The sequence below is a fragment of the Drosophila ananassae genome, chromosome 2R (genome assembly GCF_017639315.1).
Source record: "Drosophila ananassae strain 14024-0371.13 chromosome 2R, ASM1763931v2, whole genome shotgun sequence".
NCBI classification, from domain to species: Eukaryota; Metazoa; Arthropoda; class Insecta; order Diptera; family Drosophilidae; genus Drosophila; species Drosophila ananassae.
In genome coordinates this window covers 18,663,039-18,686,951 of record NC_057928.1, presented here as the reverse complement: position 1 = coordinate 18,686,951, position 23,913 = coordinate 18,663,039, and the positions used below count along the sequence as shown (strand labels likewise).

Genomic DNA, 23,913 nt, shown 5'->3' with positions numbered 1-23,913 from the left:
TTGTGATAACAGTGTTATTAACAGAGGAATAATACCACTTGGCAACTCTACCATTTTTATAAACAAATTTTCACGGCACAGGAGAAATCCCTAATAAATTAACTAAAAGAAAATAAAGCCGTTGAAATTATTTCACCTAGCCTGGACCCTTAGGATCATTTAAGCCTGTGCTAGATTTGTGAAATAAAATGAGTAGCGGAAAGGCCAAAAAACACGGCAAAGCCGACCAAATACCCAAGCCCATTAGCATAAAAAAGGAAAAAGTGGAGGAGGACCGACAACTACATCCAATTTCTCACTATATAGACGACCGACTGGAGCTGGTGAAGCAAATTTTTGGTACTCTAAAACCGAAAACCATTCTCAACCTGGCACCCGAGTTCTTAAAGGTGAGACACATCCTGTAAAATAAACGAAAACTTAAGGAAGTTTTCCAGAAAACACCCCTGGATGAAATCGAGGAACTGTGCCTGGAGGAGCTGCTCTGCTTGTCCACAAAGCGGCTGAAATCCATCATCGAAAATACGCGTTGTCCTACAGATACAGAGAGCTCAGAGGATTCTGATGTCGAACACAAGGAGGGTAAGTAGATGTCTTCAAAGGCAGGTTTAAATCTAAAAGGTTTCTCTCCTTAGAACACATTTCTCTGGAGGAGATCTCTTCAGATAGCGACATTGGAGGGCAGGAATCACGGCGAGGTAATTCAAAACACGCTTTGTAACTCGTAATACCTATAATTTAGAGTTAACACTATATAATCTACATAACTAGCACCTCGGAAAGCTAGCTTCCGTATTTGAACTTCTCGCAGGCTAGGAGTGGAGCCACATAGAAGGCTCGAAGAATGCAAACATCGTCGCCAATACCGAGGGTCACGTTCTCGTTGTCCTCCATGCCCACTTCCAGTGTTACCACAAAGTCGCCCACTTCCAGACAACCTTTCTTTCGCATGAAATCCACCCCAAACTCAATGGGATTGTAGTTGCATTCGTTGACGTCCTTGGTGTACAAAACCGGATGCATATTACGGCGAAGATGCAGTGCCCGTGCCAGGTCCAGTTTGCAGTTGATAGCATCTTCGTCGTCCGTCTCCTCGAGCGGCATCATCAGGTACACCGGACAGTAGATTTCTACGCGCGAAAGCGCAACACTTGCGTTTTCGCACCTGCTGAAAAGGAAGATCGCCTGGCACTCAATGGAGCAGATGGTACGGATGATGAAGTTAACGATTGTCTGGTAGGAGGTCAGAATGTGCTTCAGCATCATCTTGTTCTGAACCACGCCCACGCGGTAGTCCTTGATAGGCATCAGTTTCTTGACGATCAGCGGGTACTTGTTGCACCAGGGACTCTTCTGTATGTGGATCGCATCGATCTTCCAAAGGAATTCGTGCAGCTCGTATCGCTTAAAGTCACTGCAGCGCTCAAGGGGAACTGTGCCAATGACAGGCTTGTTCTGGCAGTGCGAAATGGGCATCACATCCTCCATGATGTAGTTGTAAACACAGCAGTTGACGTTGAACATGTCCGGTATCCAGATGTAGTCCACCAGCTTGATGATGCCCAGCAGATCAAGCATGTTGCTGCGAATGTACTCGAAATCGATCATCCCTATTAGCTTCAGTTTGAATTGGGCGTTGAGGCTATCTCTCACGGCCCGCAGGAAGTTCTTGCATCGGATCTTGGGCAAAATAACGTAGTTTGCGTTGAGGGACTCTGCCAGCTTGAGGTCTTTCATGTACAGGTCGGGATAAACCTCCGGCGACAGTGCGTGGCACTGACGGGGTAGCTCTATGAAATCGTAGGAGGCGAGCAGGCCCGGATCAATGATCATCACGGCGAGGGCTTCGCGAAGTGTCTTAACCACACGACCCCTGACTTCCTTGCCAATCATCAGGATGTCGCCTAGTTGCACCGAGCTGAGATAAGCTCGCAGGTTGATTACGTAAACGATCTCTTTAAACCCCAGATAGCGGTAGGCATCATCCGTGGTCAGAGTGACTACTGAGCCCCTTACCATCATTACGGTGCAGTTGTTTCTCAGTCGACCGACGCGGCAGCACTCACCGTTGATCTCAACGGCCAGGCCGGTAGTTAGCCGGAGCTCTCTCTCCACGGAATGCGCAGAAATGGCTATGTTCATGGTGTCCAAAATGGTCGTCAGTTCATCGGGCTTATTTGCCACCGTGTCCACGTGAAATGTGTAGGTTCCGTTTTCAAGCATACGACGCATTTCGTCGTGCGTAGTCTCGCACACCAACTTGGCCATCAGGCCCAGATGGTAGTAGCGTTTTCGCCGGTGACGCCGGGCATGCTTTTCGTGGGCCTCGCAGGCCGCTTTGAAGTCCTTTAGCCGCTGCTCCAGATCATGCTGGCCGTTGAGCCTTACCTTGAACTTGTCCAGACGATCCTCGTCCGTCTGCTGCTCTTCTTCGACTTCGATGCTTTCGCTGTCCAAATGCAAGGTCGCCTCTTTCTCCACCACCATTCTGACGTGCAGTTAATTTTTAATCTGTGTATAACTACAATTTTTATGTAATCTGTGTTATTAAATTTCTGTTGCAGCCAAGAAGAAGCTCAAGTCGAAAAAGGCGAATAATGGGAATGAAAACAAGGGTGAGTGTTAACTGACTAAAACGATATGTGAATGTACCAGCCACATGGCTTTCTGAAATAGATTCCGAATAGAAAAGATCGGATTGCTAAGGGCAATAACTAATATGTTTAAAGTCTCTCTTTTCCTCCCCAGCTGATGGCCAGATGAGTGTTCTGGAACTACTGGAGCTCCAGGCACGTGCCCGGGCCATTCGCTCCCAACTGGCTATGGAGCCCATAACCAAAATCGAGGTCAAGTCGGATGATGATGACGAAAGTCCTGAGAAACCAGTGCAGCGTAGGGAGAAAGAGAAACGCAGCAAGAAGAACACTGAAACAGGAAAACGTAAATCCCAGGAACAACCTCAGGCTAAGGAATCCAAAAAAGATGAGGAAGTGGTAGAAGAGGCGCCGCGTAAAAAGATCAAAATAAAGCGAAACTATCGACAAGCCACCGTGTCACCCGAAAAAGAGGCTGCCAAATCCAGTCCACCAACAGTTTCTGCTCCTCCGGAGGAATCCACCAAGAAAAAATCACGTTCCAAGTCGCGTTCTGCCTCGCTGGATGTCATTCCCATACAAACCGAAACAGAAACACTTCTGATTAGCGACAGCACCGACGACGAGGGTACGAAAAAGGATCAGCCCAAGGAAGCTGAGGCTCCAGTGTCAGTTCAACCGCAAGTTCCAGAAGTGGAAAGTGAACCGGAAGAAGGGGAAGTTCGTGATGAGCCGGAAGAGATAGCTAAGCCTGAAGAAACCCCTAAGCCCGATGAACGTACCCAGAGTAAAGAACCAGAAAAGTCGGAGGACTCTCAGAAAACTGAGAAATCAGAAGAATCAACAAAAGCAGAAGTCAAACCTGCAGAAGAGAAAGAAGCCCCACCGGACAATTCTGAGCAAACAGCTCTTGATGATGAAGATCAAAACGACGATGTCATTTCAATAGGCGGTGACCTGGAAATGATTGAAGAAATGACAAAGGACGAAGAACCTCCCACTTTGTCGAACATCAAAAGCGAAAAGTCTGAAAAACAAGAGCCTGAAGAACAGGACAACGATGTGATCTCACTGGACACTAGCGAAGATGAGCGCGAAAAGCTGCAGCCCAACGACTCTGAGGTAAGCCATATTATCAAACAGTAAGCAAAGTAAACTAAACCTTATGCCTTCTTTTTTATAGTCCTGGCGTACACGCTACCTGAAGAGCTCCAAGGTCAGCCAAGTCCTGGCAGCCTCGAGGTTGGGGAAACGCGTGCGCGACAAAATAAAGAAATCGAAGCGCAGCAAAGCCACCGACTGCGATGATCAGGAGAAGTCTTCCAAACAGCAAGAGGTGTTCACCTCCAAACACGAAGATGGCTCCATAGAGCAATACCAGGAGCTGCTGCAGCACCGGCAGCGCAAGTCTTCCAACAGCAAGGCCGACAAGTAGAAAGCGTACCCGAATTTTTATTGAAAAGTTGGCCATTATCGCAAAGCTTTGTTTTATATGGCATATAAAAAAAGTGAAATAAAATACCACTGGTGGCTCTCTGTCCCCGGGGGGGCAGTGGTAGCGGGAAACGTACAAAATTTTAATATATCGTGCTAAGCGCATATTTGATTTCTCATTCGTCTTTTCTGTAAGTTACCCAGCAAAATAAAAAGGGTATGCTAACTTAGGATTTTAAATAAAGATTTATTTAACAATATTATATATTACAACACAAATATGATTTGTTTTTTAAATAGATTTTATAAGAATAGATTATAATAGTTAAGATAAAGGATATTTTAAATTATTAAGTACAAGTCTGTACTAGGACCCTCAACTATTACATTTTTCCTAGGATATCCCATACTTCGAATAGGAAAAACTTTTCCTACTTCTTTTTAGTTTTGTTTTGTAATTTAAAGGAAAATGCGAAAACTATGCCCTCTCATTTCCGCCGCGTGCTCCATTTTCCGAGGGGGAACAACCGTTTAAGTCGGGTTGCTGGGTTGAAAGGGCAGGACGGGAATGGCAGTTAAACGGGCCGCACGCAGGTTACGCCTTTGCATTGATATTGTTTGTCATAAAGCAGCTGAAAAATCATTAACCAAAAAATTTGAATGCAAGGGTTTGAGTTTAACCTACATAGTTCGATGGCTCCTCCCAGGTTAACCACCCCGTCCACCCAATCCATTGCACGATTGGTTCGGGGTCCCCCGTCCTCAACATTTTGTCATCGACTTTACTCGATTTCTAATCATGCGGTTGCCGAACATGTCCACACCACTTGAGGCCCTTTATGTTATTCCATTTTTACTTTTTTTTTGCTGTCGATTCCACTTCACTCCGAGCTGGCTAGCCACCCCCAGTTCTGGTCACTGGACTATATCTCAATTATGCTGCTGGGGGAAGCGGTGGCTGAAGCGTGTTGCACCATAAACGATGATTGTTTTATCAGAGACTCGGTCGTGTTGATAAACTGTTTTAGCAATAACAACAAAAAATTGGCCAGGAGCAGATAGTTCTCCTCATAGAAGGGACTTATCTAATACGCATGTCCTGTGAGCAGAGGGTAGGATTAGGGATTTTTTGAAGGAGTGTGTGTTTGCGGGCGAATCCATCAAGTGGGCACGCTGAATACATAAAAAAATAAATATTTTTTTAAGGAATTCAAATTAAATTTAAAAGGTGCCCTTAAAAATAGGCAATAATATTTTTCGGAGAGAGATTTTTGCATTTTGGGCGCCAAGGATATAGATGTTACATGTTATCACATGTTATCCCATCCCTTCTCCACTCGCCGCTCTCTCCAACTTTCTCTCCGTTTTTTTCGATTCTCCGTAGAACGCCCCCGCATCGAGAAGTAAACAAAATAGCAACAGACCGTTGAATGGTTGGGGTTGGCTTTTGGGGTGGTTTCTCTCCGACAGGTCTCGGCTCTCTCCATCTGCTTGAGAGTGTGTGAGTGTGTGGGTGTCTGCATCCTTTGGCAGGCTGGCACTCTGGCAGTTGGGAAAACGGAAAAGCCGAGTCAGTCTACAGAAAACGCGTACGTGGTGCAGAAGTAGCCGCGGGTGGCTACCACAGCGTCGTTTTAGACTTGTCGGCATGATCAAATAAGTGTAACGCCCTGTACAAGTTCTGTAAGTTTCCAAAACACCAACAACATGAAAAGCAACAACAGGATGTATCAGCTGCAATAAAGCAATTAAAAGCCAAATCAAATATTGTATCAACCTCAATCTGCCGACTTCAAAGTGTCCAAAGTGTTCGAAATGAGTGACAAACCAAAAGGACTTCAAAGCCAATAACAATCAAAGAGTGGTGGCAACACAATCACATTCAATCCAAGGATAGCTAAGCTTATTTTGTATTTTTCTAACCAGAAACGCTGTGCTAAAAATAATAATTAAATAATAAACAAACAACCCAAAACCAATAAAGTGCTTTAAACGTTAACAAACTAATTAAGTAACAAATAACTGATAATTTTGATACTAGCCTAAAAATGCCTTATCCAAGGAGTTTCCGTTCGAAGTGCGCCAATTTTCGCATAAGTTTACACTTAGGATTAAAGATGCTCTCTCTGGCCGGAGACATTGTGAGTCCCCCCAGCAAGATAATCCAAAATCCGACTATATAACCGGACTTAAACTTTAAACTTTAAACGCTTACATTGGCCACATAAGAAATAAACAAAATTATAATTGGCTGGAAAAAAGGAAACTAAAATTTACTCAAATTGGCATAATTTCAAAATGTGTTGCTTATTGCTTTTTAATGCTTCAAAATTTACACTTTTTAAATCCCAATCAATCGAAACTAATGGTTGCTTTTGGAATTTAAAATCAATTATCTATCCTTGTTCCCCTAACATAATATATCCTTAAAATCTATAAGCATGTATGTATATATTACTTATATCATTTTTATTTTTTAATGTACATTTTTAAAATTTTTTAAATATATTCATGTTTGTGATTCTTAAAAGCGTCCATTTATCCTCCAAAAAAAGGTTCAGATTGATAAATCATTTGAGGGCATCACGTGTCTAACATGTGTCCTATATAGATAATTTTCAGTTGATCAAAGCCCCCCCAAAAATATGATAAATGCGAAATTTTGATAGATGCCATGACGCAGTCACAAAAAACACATCCACTCGCACAGGGACAGTGACGAGGAAAGTTGGTAAATTTAATTGGAATAATAAATTCTGGGCCCACTCTCTGCCTTTCTCCTTTTTTGATGAAACAAAAATGCACAATTCCAGATATAGATGTCATAAAGTTTTATTAATAATGAAAATTGTAGTAAAAACGAGGCCAGGCCAGAATGGGGCAATTTATTAAAAAGTCTCATTAGCTCGCTCGCACACTCGCACACTGGCAGGGGTTTTTATCACACATTGAGTATACGCCATGAGGTCCCCTTACGGGTGCTAATAACGTAAAAAAAATGTAACAACAACGACATTGGCAACAACAATGAAAATAATAATAATATGCCCGGCTCGGAGTTGTGATAAAGTAAAATTTTTCGATATGGACATGATTAAAGCGCCGGACTGGCCCATCCAGGCCATCCGCCGCCCCAGCCCCTGCCCCAAAAGGATCACCAAGCAACCACCCACTTTTTATGACAGTGTGTGGAGGCAATAACTGTGCCGTCGGAGATTAAGTATTTTTAATGCGACTGCGACTGACAATAAAAATATAAAAATTTCAACGATAACACATCATGGCAACGTCAGCAGGCCAAATCAATTTCAATATACAGATATATATGATATATCTGATATATGTGTATGCATATATATGTGTGCATTTTCATGTGTATGTTGTAAATATTGAACAGACTGATATTAAGTCACTTGCCATGTGCTCCTCCAGTAATATTTATTCGCTGAAAATCAATAAATTCTACACAGACACACACAGAACCGAATAATTTTTTCTCATTTTCTCTTTGCGCTGGCGCTGCGGCTCATTATTAATATATATTTATATATATACACTCCTATACTTTTCGTATATATATATACTTTTTTTACATTTTGATATTTCGCTGAGGGCTTTGTAGGGGATTTCGTCTTAAGTGTTTTTCTATTACGCCTTTTGCCCGAATTCTTATGGCTCACATATACACTGTAATAAAACACCCACGGCCACCCCATTCTTGGCCATCCACTCCCACCCACACAGCTCCCCCAATATTATATTTGCTTTTAAATATTTTGATATACAGCCCACACACATACTCGTGCAATAACTGGACTGAGTTGGCAGGCATTTTCTCATAAAAATTTCAGTAACACAGAGAGAAATTTAAGAAACTATTTTGTGTTTTTTTTTACTAAAATGTTTGCAAAATTGTTTACATTAAATTATAGAAATTTTCAAGATTAATATAATTGCTATTTAAATATATGTATTACATATTTAGCTAATTTAAGTTTTTCTCTCTGTGCTCTCGAATAAGACGAAGTGGCTGAACACACAAACACATACACACACTCTCCCACATACACTAACAAACTTACAGGACTTGGCAAAATGTAACCCGCAGGCATTTTCGGTTAAGAGGCGGGGCAAAAGTTTTGGGGGCCAAAGGGGGCTTAAGGGTGGGGGCCACATGGCAAAAACTTTGAGCAGCAGCAGGAAAATAATGTAAAGGATGTGCCAGGGCCACCATGGAGACCAAGCCGAGTGTAACTGGAAAATAATAATTTTTTCTCCCTTTTTTCCCGTCATTTCTTGCCTCCCCTGCTACTGCTCCGGCTCCTTTTCCTTATCCTTCCCCACTTCCACTTCCACTTCCTCTTCCTCCACCCGATTTTCCTCATTTTTCCTTCTGTATGTTTGCCGTTTCTTTTGAGTGTCAGAAATGGAAAAGAAAATAATTTGATGGTTTCATAAACTCGCTTCGGGGCCAGAAAAGAAGGCGTGGGTGGCGGGAGGTGGGCTTTACTTTTCTCCCCCACTATATTCTTCTCCTGGTGTGTGTGTGTTTTTGTGTGTATTTTCAGATAAAATTGCAAACTTCTCCCCCTTGTATGTGTGTGTGTGGCAGCTCGAATTTATGGAATTTTTTTGACGATAGATTTCTTGCAAAATATTTTGCTGCATACTTTTTGGGGCTGTGGGGGAAGGAAGTCCTGGCCAGCCAGATAAAAGTTCGTCATCATGACGTTGTAGATGAAAGTCGCGATAAAACTGATGATAATAATGAATCCCTCATTAGAAGGCAAGCAAAACTTACGGTCCAAGGCACTTGCAATATTATAAAAATGATTATTACAACCCCCTTGCCTATTTCTTACGAATCTATGTATGTATGTGTGCACATGGCATTTGTCCTTGTCTGTGTGTTTGAGTTTCATTATTAATTTTCCTCATTTTTTTCGTATTTTTATTTTATCATGCCTTACTCCCACACACACTAATACACATGAAAGCCCAGGGGGTGAAACGCATACACACTAGTTCAGTTTATTGTACAAAATAATATTTGATAGAAAGAAAAAATTTTGGTGCCGGAAAGAGATGGAAATATGTAGTTTTGGGTTACGTCTGTGTGGGTTTTAGGGGGGGTGCTGACTCGAATTAATTTTTCACTTCATAGCCCATGCGCCTTGAAGATCTGAAAGTGAAACTGATGGAAAAAATATCAAAGAAATGATTTTTAGTCCTTCGATGTTCTCATTAAAGGACTTCTCCCCCTTCCTGGTTTTCCGAGCGCGCTCATGGGTTTCTAATGAGATTTCCTCCTAATGAGGCAAGGACTATACAAACTAGAAATGTTTTTCCTTGGGCTGTGAATTTTTCCAGCAAAACAAGAGAAATTAGGTAAATTCAAGGGAATTATTTCTAGTCAATTATGGGCTTGTAACATTTCAGAGCATTAGCTAATAATTCTACTGAAAGTCAGTGGTTAATTTTCTGTTCTTAAAGTAGTTTTTAAAGGCTAATATTATTCTAATATGTAATTAATGGGAATTTTATTTGAACCTGTTTATAATATTATTAGATTCAGGTACCATCTTTTCCATCTTCTCCTTATTGCCTTAGAACACTCTACATCTTGAGATTTTAGTATCCTGTTAAGGTCACCCTCACGTAACTCTAATAAAGCAATTTGTCACACATTTTCACGGAAAACCAGTGCCCTTCTTCCTTCCCCTTAACACTTCACGAAAAACCAGCATCGATCATTACTTCCAATATTGAGGGTGGTTTTCCCATAATTTCCAAACCCATTTTCATTTTTGAGTCCACGCATAATTTCAAATTGATTTCAGACGGGAATATTAATTGCATTCCATGTCCGTTGAGGGCGGAGGCGGAGGTGTCCTGTCAAGGGGTGTCCTGCGTATTTAGTATGCAAGTGTGGCATATGGGCCGGCAGGGGCGTATTAATCATAACCGACAGTTCGTCACCACGAGGGTGTAATTTCAGGGCTGGCCTCGGTTCGAATTTAAATTTTATAATTATTATTTTAGTTGGAAAGTAAAAGTCGTTAGCTCAGTGAACGCTTATTTTTTGAAAATTAAAGCAATTTTTAGTTAGGACCTTTACTACTGCGGTTTGTTTACAATACCTCCCACACATCTCCTGGCCAAGGACAAGCGCCTACATATGAGGGGGAGTCCCTATTTATTTTTTGTTTTTTCTAGTGGGGAGATACGTGCGTGCGAGTGAATCGAGTCGAGTTGGGAGAAAGTGAAAGTGAAAGTGCCGGCAACGGCAACAGCAACAGCAACGTCACAGTGGACAAGTGCCGACATGTGTGAGAGTGAAAGTCAATGGGAAAACCTTGACCACGACCACTGCCACGACGACCAGGTCAAAATAGTCCTCGAAACATGAGAGGGGGCTTCCATATGTAAGGAGTGGGGCCGATAGACCCCCGAATCCGATCCGATTCGATTCGAGACCGAGCTCCCGACCAATGAGTCGCGTACTGCCAAGCTCCGGCTGTTGCTGTTGGACTATTTTGCTAGCCTGGTTCGTTCAACCGGCGATTTTCAAGCCAAAAACACACACGACACAGACACACATGTACGACATACTCACACACATATCCTGAGAGTCCAAGAGCACGGAGTATGCGCAGGCGCATGTCCTGGAAGGCAAGGCAAAACCTGGCCAAGTCACTTTCACTTTTTCGGCCTCTGATGTGTGTTGAATGCCGAGTAACGAATTGGCGAAAGGGGGCCGCCTGCAGGAAAAGGGGTGACCAAGGTTGACCACCTCTCACACTCCCACTTCCCCACACCCACACACACACACATGCACTTGCATTCATGCGTCTGTAGTACGAATATCCTTGGAAAGTCAATCCGTCAATCTGAGAAAGGCAAACATTCAGCTGACGCGTCTCTGGGGGCGAGATTTTGACTCAGATTTATGGAGTTATTTATTTAACAAACTTGTGCAGCGAAGCAAATCCTAATCCTCTCGGGAAATGGCAGGAAATTGACGGGCATGGATAATATTGAATAGCAGCAATCAAATAATTTCATTAAATAAAGACTCTGATTTTACAAAGCAATACAATTTATATAAAATTGTTACTAAGACAAGGGAATAGTGCTAGTTACATAGTTGATATGACAACCATTTAAAGTCTTCACAGTTTTAAATAATTTGTTGAAATTAGTTAGCCTATTTTGTAAAGAATTCAATATGCTACCATTATCATGAATCCGAAAAAGGGATAATAGGTATAAAAGAAAAAATCTCTTAAGACCTTCTTAAAAAGTCGTAGGCAAGGTAATAAACCCTTAAACCGCATTAAAAATAGTTCCTTAAAAACTGAAAAAGACAAGGTAATCATCTCATTAAAGGACAAACCCCAAATCCTCTTTGAAAACACACCCAGACAATGACATTGCCAAAAACGAGTGTACTGTTACCTGGTGGCATTTAGATCACCTCGTTAACCGCAGATATCCTGTAATTAGCCAATCAACCCTCGAGCCCGTGCCAACAAAAATATACCTATGAACTCGTTAGGTTCTAAACTACAACCGTCAAGAAGTTGGAAACTTCAAAGACACCGAATCGAAATGTCGAACCCTTAGAGGCCTTCTTCATGGAAGTGAATAAATTAGAATAACAAAAAATACAGCGGTAGATGGTAGGAAAACACACCAATAACAACGTGGCTGGCACACGAACTACTGCAGTAGGAAAAACAAATTGAAAATCGTATCGAACAATGATAAATTGGCACGACAACACCAGGAAAAGCAGCAAGAACAACAATTTGGAAAAATATTTCAAGTTGCGCGATTGTTGCTCATTCCCATATCTCTGTCCCGCTTTTCCTTTGATGGTGGTTAGTAAAAATTTCAAAAACGGAAAAAACAAACAAAACAAAAAAAGAGAGGAGGAAAAAAGGGGCGGAGCAATAATGGTTTTCCGGGCAGCGCTGCTCAGTTGTAGTTGTGTGGATTTTTTTTAAGGGAAATTCTATGATTTTTGATATTTTGGGGTGTTTTATTGAGGTTTTTCCCTGATATGGGTAGGGGCTTTCCTCGTGTGTGTTAGTGTGTGTGTGAGTGTGTTTATGGAAAAACTATTAAACGATATGGAGGGTTAGGGTTATGTGTGTGTGTGTGTGTGCCGTTGTGATTTTAGTATCATAGCTATTTGCTGTTTTGATTTTCAACCGGCAACTGGCAATTGATAGTTGATATTTTTTGTAGCTCACAATCAGTTGACAGCGAGCTAGCCACTTGGCAGGACACGATCCCGACACACGCCAAAAAAGTAACAGAAGAGAGAAAACCATTTACCGGAAACGGAAATGCGACTGCGCAAGTGACTTACATAACGGGAATATCGCAAAGTGATCACTGATCGTAGAAATGATTTTAAAAAGAATTCAGTGAAAGTGAGAACAAGTGAAGCTAAAAACAAGATCACAAAAAATATCTTTTAAAAAAAATAAAAATCTTAATTAATGTGTAGGTGGAATACTAGAATTTTTTAAAATTTTAATTTTATTTGAAATTCTTAACAATTATTTTTTTAACTAAGATCTTAAAGAAGTTTATTTCTTTATTTCCCAAGAAGAAATTCCTTTTTGTTCTTGGATATCCTTCCATATTCTCATAAATTCAATCAAATCTTAGTCTATCCACTCAGAAAAAATAAGGAAATACCTAAGCCAGAACCAATTTTGGGTTATTGGTTTCCCTAGGCCAGGGACAGGACTCAAGACTCCTTCCCCCAAAACATCTTTGATATGTTGGCTTGCCAAATTAGCCGCATCTCTTCAGGAGCCTCAAAAACACACATGTATATCCTTCCTAACATGTACATATATGTATGCAGTATGGTGTAGTCCTTGAAGGAGTACATGGTTTTGTTTACACTCTGTTGGCATTTTCATTTCGAACATTTTTCTTGGGCATCTTCCTGGCAAGCAGGAAGGCAGGCAGGCGAAAAAAATCAAATAAAATAACATCAAACTACCTTAGGCTTTATAAAAATCCCAACCAAAATACAGGCAACACAAGGCCCATTCCTTATAAGATATACACATACATATATACATATAAGCACACACACACAAAGATACTGGAGAGAAATGCGCACATCCTGGCAGGCATTTTTGTTTAACTCCTCAAAGTACCAGGCACAAGGAGTCGGGGGCTTTCATGTTCTGGGCTGTAGAGGGGGTGTGGGTGGGTGTCTGTGTGGGTTAAAGGAGAGGTCCTGCTAAAATTGTATAAAAGCAAAGTCAACAACAAGAATAACAACAACAACAACAACAACTACAACAGGAACAACTACAAATACAACAAGGACATGAGAAGCAAGAGAACCAATTTCCATCCATGGAAACTTAATTTATGTCTGCAGCATAGTTGAGAATATTTTTCTTTTCTTTCTTTTGATTTTTCCTCTTCCTCAAGTTCCTCTTCCTCTTCCATTCACCGCCCACTCATCCCCATCCCCTTTCGAGCTGGTCCTGTGCCCCCGCTACCTCCCTGGAACTCTCTCTCTCCTTTTTGGCCTTTTCCTCAAATAGGAAAAAGAAATTTTCGGTTTATTTCGAAAAATTTTTCCTATCCCCCTTCTCCACTTTTCTTTACTATTCATCCACCCACCCATCCTGCCCAGCTGCCCCCTTCTTGCCCTTAGCTCTATTCTGCCTCCTTGACATTTTTCCCCCTGCCATTCGCCTTTCGTCCTTTTTGCTCCTTTTGCTTTTTCTTGAGAATCAAATTTATTTTACCAAGTCATGTTGAAGAAAATTTTTATAAGTTTTATGCTCGGCTCAAGTGATGGTTGAGGGGTTGGGGATTGGGGGAGGAAAGGGGAGCCTAAGGAGGACTGCCAGGATATTGTATGTTAGTGTGCAAGTGTGTGTATTTGAGGCGCAAAAAGTTTTCTATGTGCGCCACCCATACACACACACATACTGGCAAGAAAATAAGCAAAATTTGTATTCCTTAAATCGGATGACTTTGTATAAATTTTCGTGTGCGCCACAATGGGGTTGTGTGTGTGTGTGTGAGTGTGAGTGTTTGTGTGGGCGTATATGTGTTAGTGGGTGGCAGCTGGGGCGCATAGTAAACAAACAGAAAAAAAAGAAGAAAAGTTTCCTTTCCCCGTATATGTATAAAGTATTCACGTTGCGTATGTATTTGTGTATATAATGGAAAAATTTTTCATAGAATTTGCACAAAAATGAAAAAGTGTGGCCACAAGGATGGGTCGGGGAGGTCCTCTTCCTGGGTGCTGGTAGGTGGGTGGGTGGTCTTCGTTGGAAATAATGATGATGGAGGCTACGAAATAGAAGAAGAAGCAAAGGACGTAGCAAAAAAAATGAAATTAAGCGCATACGGAAATGAGACACAAATATTCTACGTGTGTATGCCAGAGGCTTACAATATATATATTTATTTCTATTTCCATTTTTTTTTGTGTCCTAGGGACACGAGAAGTATTTGAGTGGCATTTAGGTTTCGGGACAAAACTAAAATTGAATGGAATCTTTGGTCAAATATGCGGCTTTTCCGTCAAATAGGATTTAAGAAGCAAATCTTGTATCTTAGGGGCACTGTACAAAGAGAAGTATTAGGGCTTAGGGCTCTTTATATTCTTCGTTCAGTATAATTTATCATTTAAAGTACTATTCTCCTATGTATTCTTCTATTTAATTATTTCCCCAATCATCTAACCACAAACTTTGATATAAATACACAATACATACATGCATATAGAATGCCCTTATCCCGCTGAATGGCTTCGACTTCAATTAAAAAGTTCTCGACTACAATGAGTCTCTTTTGTCGCCCCTTCTAGTAATATCATCCAAAATGGCTGCATCCATATATGCCACCCCACCGCCAGATCTGAGCAGCGAGGACACTGCTCTCTCGGACGTCTCCAACTCATCGACACTGAACACGAATCGCGGAACCAACAACAGCAACAGCAACAATAACAGTAATAACAATAACAGCAACAGCACACATGAAGCCCCAGGAGCAACAGAAGGAGCAACAGGACCAGAAGGAGCGGGAGTGGGAGTCGGAGTGGGAGTGGGAAGGCTTACAGAACTGGATCTGGAGCCAAAAGCAGCGGGAAGCGGCACAAACGACTCGGAGGAGAACTCGGAGGAGAAGGAGAGGGAGTCCGAAATGGAGACGGAGAATGGACAGAGTACGGATATGGCCACCATGGCGGCAGCCATGCAGTTGCAGCTCCTCGAGGCACTCAGCGATGCGGCCAAGAAGCGACGCAAGCAGCACAATCCCAGTCGGCTGGAGGCTCTGAATCTGAGTGGCGAGATCAACGACGTGGAGAAGCCCAAGGTGGACTACGAGGAAAAGCTATCCAAGATGTTTCTGCCCAAGTCCATAGAGCAGTTGAAGGAGACCTTCGAGCTGCTGCAGCAGCAGAAGCAGCAGCAGGAGGAGATGGAGGAGGATGCAAACCAACCAGAAACGGAAGCCAACATATCATCGACCATGTCGCCCGGCAAGCAGCGCGAGAATCCCTACCAGACATTTTGCAAACAGTGTGGGGAGAACTTTGAAACCGAATTCAAGCTGAGCCTGCACATGCTACAGGATCATGGGGAGGAACAAGGATCTGGAAACCAGGATCCAGCTGATTTCCTCGCTTCTATCAAAGTGAAGCTGGAGCGCTCGGAGAGTCCCAGTGCGCAGGATCATTTACAGATGCAACTGCAGCAGCAACTGCAACTGCAACAGCAACAGCATCAGCAACAGCAGCACCTCCACCAGCAACACCAACTATCCCAGGACATAACCAATGGGCATGGGAAGGATCAGGAGAACAGAGACCAGGAGAACGCATGGTTTCAGGCCATGCATCATCCGCACGGTCCTGCCCTGCCACCGGCCTTTCCATTCCCGCCCGAGGCCGCCTTGGGCGTGGGTCCTGCAGGATACTTGCCGCTGCTCGGTATGTCCGGCTTCCCCGGAGTCGACGGCTTAAATCGTCCACCTCTGCGCATCTTCAATCCCGAGGCCTACTGCGAGCTGTGCAACAAGGAGTTCTGCAACAAGTACTTCCTCAAGACGCACAAGGCCAACAAGCACGGCATCTTCGATCCTGTGGGCGAGTCCGCCCCAGGATCCAACTCTTCCAGCCACCATAACAACAACAATACCAACAGTACAAACAACAACAACAGTGGTGGCCCCAATCCCGGCCTGAGTTCCATGAGTCAGATGTTCCAGTTGCAACGGGAGGCCCAGGCAGTCAAGCAGGATCTGGCCGGAGCAGGACCAGGCTCTGTAGGGCCGGGCGGTGCTGCCCCAGGAGCTCCAGTCGCCTCGGTGCACTGCGACATCTGCTCCAAGCGCTTCACCAATGTCTTCGCCATGCGCCGGCATCGGGCCAAGCAACACGACTCCTTGCCAGCCAACCAGGACTCGCCCAGTTCGCAGAACCAGTCCCGGCGGGAAAGTCCCACTGAGCAGACCATAAAACAAGAGATGCCTCAGGAGGTGGAGCCGGCCAAGCCCTATCAATTGCCGGAGGGATTCCGCGAGGACTTCAGCATGGAGCAGGAAGAGCTGAGCTTTGTGCCGCCGCCGAAGAAGCTACCTAGTCATCTCCACCAGCAGGCCAAGGAGGCCAACTTGAGTGCCGAGAAGCTGCGTCGTTTGGGTGTCCAGTTCCCGGAGTTCTACTGCGAACTGTGCCACCGGGAGTATGCTAACAGGTACTTCTTTCGCACCCACAAGTGGAAGCGCCACGGAGTGTTTGTGCCGCCGGAAGAGGTGACACCCCAGCCCGGGGCCAAGGAGGATGCCCAGATGAGCGCCTGGCCCTTCATGCCGCTGAACCTGATGCTGGCCAAGGCCGCGGCTGCCTCGCTGGACCAACAGCAGGAAGGCGAGGCGGAAGGCGAACCCGAGCCGGAACAGGAAGGCGATCAGGATCAGCCCAGGAAGCGCATAAAACTGGAGCAGGACACCACACCCACTGAAAGCTACGACGAGGAGAAGATGAACGGATCAGTGATGGGTCTGCAGAACCTACAGAAGCTACAGTCCATGTTGCAGCAGCTGAACGACATCAACGGGAAGCGACCACTGCCATGTCACCTGTGCGGCCGGGAGCTGGAGAATCAGTACGCTCTGCGGGCTCACCTGATGACCGAACACGCTGGCCAGATGCAGCTGCCCATGCAGATGCCTATTCCTATTCCCCTGCCGGATCAGCAGCAGCCACAGCAGCAGGCACCCCATCCCCTTTCGTCTCTATATCATCAGGCTAATCCCCAGACTCCGCCCGGAACCGGAGCCAGATCATCGCCCGGTGGCGGAGATCTCCGCTGCCAGCAGTGTGATCGGGATTTTGCCACGGCCCAGGAATTCAAGCAACATATCGCCGAGGTGCACATGGGAGGCAGGAGTGGCGGTCTCAACGGCAGCCCCACCCTGCGTGAGGGTTTCTTCACCCCGGAGCGCCCCGTCATCCCCGGGCCAGCGGGTGGGGGAGCTAATCCAGCTGCTCCGCCGGGAAACCGGCCGGCATACACGATGACGCCCACCAGCAGCTACTGTGAGATCTGCAACAAGGAGCTGTGCAACAAGTACTTCATGAAGACGCACATGCAACGGATGCACGGCATTGAGATCGAGAACGGCGCCCAGATCGGAGGCGTGGTGTGCAACATTTGCAACAAGGAGCTCTGCAGCAAGTACTTCCTGAGGGTGCACAAGCACAACACCCACGGCATCATCGAGGAGGGCTCGCCCCTGCCCCAGCCCCGAGGTCAAAACGGGGTCAAGCTCGAGGCAGCGGCGGCGGCAGCAGCAGCAGCAGCGGCAGCTCAGCAGAACCAGGATCCCGAGCAAATGAACATCTCTCCCACGACAGTGGAGGGCGGTTCCACAACCTCCTCGAGCTCCAACAATGAAGTGTGTCCGCTCTGCTCCCGCCAGTTCCGGAGCTTTAAGTGGCTGCGGTCGCATCTGATGAACGAACATGGATCAGCGGGTGTAGAGAGGCTAAGGGAACTGGAACCGACCGGACCCTCCAACCGCAGCAAGCCCAACAGTCCCACTCTCAAGATACCCAACGGCAATGGAGCCAACCCGGGAGCGGGAGCAGTAGCTGGAAACCCTGCCCCCAATCTTGCCCAGGCCCTACAGAATCTGAACGCTCAACATCTTTTCGGGCAAATGCAACAGCAGCAGCAACAGATGCCCAAGATGCCGCCGCTTCCCTTGCCGGGAATGTTTGGCGAGCAGGCTGCTGGCAGATTCAAGGAGTACCAGTGCTCCCTGTGCCCCTTCACCACGCCCTACTACGCCTTCCTGTTCATCCATGAGCGTTCACACGCCCTGCTAAACAATGGAGGCGAGAACGTGGAGATGCCGCCAGTGGAGATGCCACCTGTACAAGCTCCACCGGCCAGAAGCCACGGAAAGTCCCGCAGCAAGTCCAGCAAAGCTGCCGCCCCAGTGGCTGCCCCGCCAGCTCCAGTCGATGAGCCTGAGCTGCCTGTGGAGCCCACCAACCTGAGCACGGCCAAAAATACGCCGCCATCGCCCCGGCCATCCATCACCGCATCCCCTCCGTCGCCTCCCAAAGCCAGCTCCGTGTCTCCGAAGATCAGTTCCCCGGCCAAGCCTCCAACCACTCCGAATGGAGTGGGCCATCGTTCCGCTGCCACCTCGCCTTTCGAGGGCTGCGGAGAGTTGGCCAATGGTAGTGGCAAGCCTGCCAGTTACGCGCAACCGGAACGCTCGGAGGAGTCCTACCAGATGCAGGCCTTCCACCTGCAACCCGCCGATGCCGATTCGGAGCTCCAGTTTGCTCCGGCCCTGGTGTACTTGCCAGTCCGGGTGAGGGCCTCCGAATCCGCCACGCTCAGCTTCCGGCTCACACCTGCCTAAAGGGGACACCAAGTCCAGGTGCAACATGCAACAGGTGCAGTGTTGCCAGCGTAAGTCACAAACCATAGAAACAGATTTGAAGGATTCCTCTAGAAATTTTTAGAGCATCCCGCTAAAGCTTCAAAGTAAATTTTAGAAACACGAACAAGACAAAATAGTGGAACTACAAAGACTGAGTGCGCATATTAGTTGAGCTCATAATTAAACATAAATATATACAAGAACCATATAACTTACAATCGATCAATACCTAAGCCCAAGCAGTGCTCCATGTCCAACATGGCACTGATCAGATCTATAGCCTATAACTCAACAATAACAAGTCCGTTTCAGCTGGCAGCACTGTGCTAACGATCAAAATACTATATACGGATAAATATATATTTTGATAGATGAATGACAAATAGCACAAGCATAAAATACCGCAAACTATAACATACATATATCTCTAGTGATTAACTATCAAAGTTCCTATGCGTAATAGTAGTTTAGCGAAGAAAGCGAGGAGAGGGGAGAAAGGAGAACGTGTCGATGGGGAGAAGAATCCAAATACGTACATACATGCATAAGGGTGGCAGGAATAGGATTTCACTATATATCCCATATATAGTCGGAATATATATATCGTAGTAGAAGCTTAAAATCAAAATTAACATTATACATTTCTCATCTAGATATGGCGTCGTGTCGTGCTTAGGTTAGGGCTGAAAGACATACATATATCCATAAGGATATATCCAGATATAGGCGGAAAGATAAAGCTTCAGCACAAAATAAAAATTGCTCAAAATCAAAATTAAATTCTTAGGATATTCTGATAGATGACAGACACCGGATTTATCAAAAAGCGACTATTTCTTACTCTCAAAATTAGCCGATTCGACACTGATGTCATCAGAAAATCAAAACGCACAACGTGTATATAGAATGTTGTTAAAGATAACTCCAGGATTTATCAGATTTTCAGAATTAAATAGAGGAGTAACTAGCGCCAGACATTTTAAAGTAAGAACTTAACCAACTCAGGGCAAAAGTACAATGAACATTAGTACTTTTTTATACAAACGTATTTAAATAATAAATCAAATAAACCACTAATGTAATAAATTAAATATAAAATATTACGAACGGTTTAAAATGAATATAAACAAGAATGCTACCTCAGACGGACTTGAAAACAATAATTTAATTGAGAAGAATTTATAAAGCGAAAGATCCTTAAAACTTGACAGCAGAAACCCGAAAAGATAAATAAGATTTTTTGTAGTAACTTTACCTCAAAATAGAATTACAGATTATACTTTATTGGTACTTCTTATATGCATTTCCTATGATTTACTTCATTATTTTAAGTTAAAACATTCCCCAGACAACCCTAGTCGTTTAAACAAGAAACAAACATTCTAGTCAATCTTATAGAAATAAAAATAGTTATAAAGATCAAAACCCGAAGCCAAAACTATCCCTCAGATCACCAGTTTTGGGCGACAATTCTCGCAGATTATTTTTTAGTATTTAAGGAATTTGTTCTTCTATGAGGAAAGTCACCTAAAACACGATTTGGGGGATCTAAAAAATGAACTGGGAGGCGGCGATGGCGAATTTGCTATATTTGAAATATTCCTTTTTTTAAAAACGTGTGTTTTTTAAAATGCTGCGTGCCTTTTAGCAAGTTCCTCGCCGCGAACCCAAGCAACAAAAAATATATAATTTTGAATTAAACAAAACAATAGCTTGTAATTTTATTTCGTAATCCATTTATTTTATAGTTTTTATGTATCATATTATTTTATGTATGTATATATTACACACATGTATTTAATAAATGTCCTTACATTTCACTTGAGTTTTTCATTTTTTTAATGCGATTATTTTGAAGTGTGCCAGACTCGAGCTCTGAAATCTGAAATCAATTTTTAAAAAAATCTGGAAGCGTGACTTATTGGCTGAGAATTTTCCACCGATAGGGGATTTTGTTTTCTTTTGTTTTTTATATTTTTTTTTGGATAGATTCCCATAGGGGTCTTCATTTCTTCGGGGTGTGAGATGCTGGTCCGACGCCTTGGCTACTTCAATTATTAAATTGTCATTTAATTCAATTTGTCAACAATGGCTCAAGGGCATATCTACTTCTTGGGGTTTAAAAAAGAAAATACTCCGCTGCAGCTGCCCCTTCGGGTTTCCTTTTTTTTTTTTAATACTCTAACTCGAATATCCGAAAGCAGCACCCTCATAAAAAATAAAAACCAAACATAATAAGTGAAACTGTTTCCGGTCTTGGGACACTGCTCGTCTGACCAACCCCCTCTGATTAGTGTGTTTGCATTAAAAAATACATCAATATATGCATTCATTTGTGTATTTGTATCCCGCTGAATAAAAAAGAGAATAAAAGTGCGATAACAAAAACCCAGCATGGACAGCATGTGAGGGTCAAGCCCAGGGAGCAGCTGCATTTGTTTGAAGTTCTTTAAAAAAAAACTACACATAGGAGTAGAAGTCTGTGTGGAATCAAAATCGATACAAGCATAAATTTTCAGTTGCCATGGCTATTGATCAAAGGACACTCCACCCTCCTCCGCCCCTCAGGGACACTGGATTCCTAGCGTTTTTGGCAGTTAATTATTTGTCACGTGTCCATGCAAATTTCATCTCATTGATTACCGCCAGGACATCCGATCCTTTTCCGCCTAACGGCGCTGCAATTAAAGATTTGACTCGAGAAACCAACCCCTCCTCGGACCTGACCAGAGGGATGGTAGGCAAATTTCATAAATATTTTTCCCAATTTTTCCCGATAATGTCAGCCCATTGAATTTTTATGGCAATTTTGGAAAAATGTTCGTTTGGCGAAAACATTTTTAGGGCGGTGTTTGGCGGCAATGTGCTGGACTGGACCGGAGCCACCCCGATTGCTCAGGGTGCTCGTCCTGCCATTATATTTGCATGTTTAAAAGTGTTCTGGAAAAATTGCAATTTATGAAAAATGAAACGAGAAGAAAAGAAAGAAAAAAAATGATATATTCGCCAAGGGTGACTTAGTCGCTACCCCCGTAGAAATATTTCCATGCAAATTCTTGACTTTATTTTGGGCTCGGGTTTTTCGGCAATGGTTTTCCATTAATTTTATTTCGTTTCGAATTGCCATTTTCGGTTCAAATTGCAAATAGCAAATTGCAAACTGTAACAACCCTCACACAAGCGAGAGCGCACAAATCAAAAGAATTATATGAATATGTTTTCTATAAGTATAAAGCTAAATAAATTATACACAAAGAATAAAAACTTGCAACGTACCTTGAGCATAAATCAAAATTTTGTACGACCTCAGATAAAAGTTTGTTAAGGTCCTCCAGCGAATAAAAAACCAAAAACCAACAAAATCAAAAACACAATTTTATTAGAATTAAGCTAAAAATAAAAACAAAAATGACACTCTTGAATATTTTAGTTTTAGTTGTACTTAAGCAACCAAATTGGTAAATTATTAATTTAATTAATGTTGAAATTGGAACAAAGGAAGGTCGATGAAAATGAGAATGTAACGCAAAGACGTGAATGAGCGCAAAATCAAAAGCCACGAGCAAAAATCAAAACAAAATTAAATTTAAATTAAATATAAATGCAAAAAAAACACATTTATTTAGCAATTGGCAAATGTAAAAGATATATACACTTATATATACATATTACATATATAATTAAACAATTTTACTTTGTTAATAATTAAAACTATGTGTGAAACAAAATTAAAAACAAACACAAAACCTAAAACTAAAAAAAAAACATAATTTATATATTATTGTGTAAAATGTGAAGGAGCAGAGAATCAAAATGGTGGACAAAACCAAAAACATTTTTCATTTCATTGTAAGTGAGCATTTATCAAAAATTGTATGTGTTTTAAATTGATTATATTAAATATATATACAAATACATATAAATAAATTTTCAAATGCCTTTGATGAATGGGAAAGGGGATACGATGGAAGGATACTCGAAGAATATGTGAAAATGTGGAACAAATTCCGCATCACTTCGGGTACAAGTGGTGTCATCATCTCGAGTTCAAAAAAGTACTTAGCTCGCCCCGTGATTCATTCCTTTTCAAAAGTTCCAGGACCTGTCTAAGCTGATTGTGCGCGACCCTTGAGACGTCCTGTCGACTATCCTGCCGACCCCCCTCATCACGACATGCGGAGAATTTCAACTTTTCCTAGTTTTGACATTTGCTTTCAGCTTCGCCACGGCACCGTAAGTCAACCCTCCACCAAAAAGGACCTCTTTAGCTCCGGTTGCTTGTTGCTACCCTGAGCCTTTGCGAAATCAAAGTATGTCAATATTTGTATTACACGAGACTCTCATCCGTTCCCCGTAATGGCCACCAACAATGCCTTCTGCGAAAATGTCTTATCAATAATTTTTGTAAAGAATGCGACGAAATCAATTCCGATTCCGATTCCGATCGGGGGGATGTGCCGGGCGCGTGTTCCTGACAGCTACGTATTATGGTTCTCTTATCCTGCCACTTCCTGTTGTTCAATCACAAAAAAATAAAAGGAAAAGGAGGCAAAACTTGTTCATATTTCCAAAGCAGAAGAGGGCAAAAATGTTGCCAAGATATATAGTTTTCGGGTGAGTATTATAAATTTGTTAGAAGATACTTTTTTGGTACAGTTGTCTTGGAGTTCCTATACAACACATAGATATGAATTATATAGATTTAATAAGTTTAAATTGTAGATAGTTAGTAACTGAACCACCATTGTGGTCAAAAACATTTTCCCTTTAAGGAAAACCCACCTACACCTTCTCTAAAAACCCCCCTCATATGTAGTTCCATTACATTTCAAACTTAAACCATCCATCAATGACAGCAGTTCCTCAAAAACTTCCACAATTTAATTATTGTTTCTGTCCTTGGATGGATAGTGTGTGGAAA

At 43.0% G+C, this 23,913-nt stretch overlaps 3 protein-coding genes across 7 annotated transcripts; 2 read left to right on the top strand and 1 right to left on the bottom strand.

The window, feature by feature from the left end:
• Positions 1-11: 11 nt before the first annotated feature.
• LOC6493045 (neurofilament medium polypeptide) lies at positions 12-4,205 on the top strand. 2 transcript variants are annotated; one of them, XM_032453772.2, is made up of 6 exons: positions 12-389; positions 438-582; positions 636-698; positions 2,565-2,615; positions 2,749-3,716; positions 3,778-4,205. In XM_032453772.2, the coding sequence occupies exons 1-6, from the start codon at positions 189-191 to the stop codon at positions 4,027-4,029; spliced, it is 1,680 nt and encodes a 559-aa protein (XP_032309663.1). In that variant the 5' UTR covers positions 12-188; the 3' UTR covers positions 4,030-4,205. The 2 variants fall into 2 exon arrangements, with proteins under 2 accessions (XP_032309663.1, XP_044570921.1); XM_044714986.1 differs by having other exon boundaries at positions 247-389; positions 2,730-3,716.
• Positions 719-2,571, bottom strand: LOC6506939. Its single transcript, XM_001956909.4, has one exon. It carries the CDS (start codon positions 2,485-2,487, stop codon positions 784-786), a length of 1,704 nt encoding a protein of 567 aa, XP_001956945.1. The 5' UTR covers positions 2,488-2,571; the 3' UTR covers positions 719-783.
• A 1,314-nt stretch (positions 4,206-5,519) lies between the features above and the next one.
• On the top strand, positions 5,520-22,919 carry LOC6493046. Of its 4 annotated transcripts, none has more exons than XM_032454335.2 (2): positions 5,520-5,711; positions 14,893-22,919. In XM_032454335.2, the coding sequence occupies exon 2, from the start codon at positions 14,907-14,909 to the stop codon at positions 18,969-18,971; it is 4,065 nt and encodes a 1,354-aa protein (XP_032310226.1). In that variant the 5' UTR covers positions 5,520-5,711; positions 14,893-14,906; the 3' UTR covers positions 18,972-22,919. The 4 variants fall into 4 exon arrangements, with proteins under 4 accessions (XP_032310226.1, XP_032310227.1, XP_032310228.1 ...); XM_032454336.2 differs by lacking the exon at positions 5,520-5,711 and adding an exon at positions 5,718-6,169; XM_032454337.2 differs by lacking the exon at positions 5,520-5,711 and adding an exon at positions 12,216-12,469.
• The last annotated feature ends 994 nt before the right edge of the window (positions 22,920-23,913 follow it).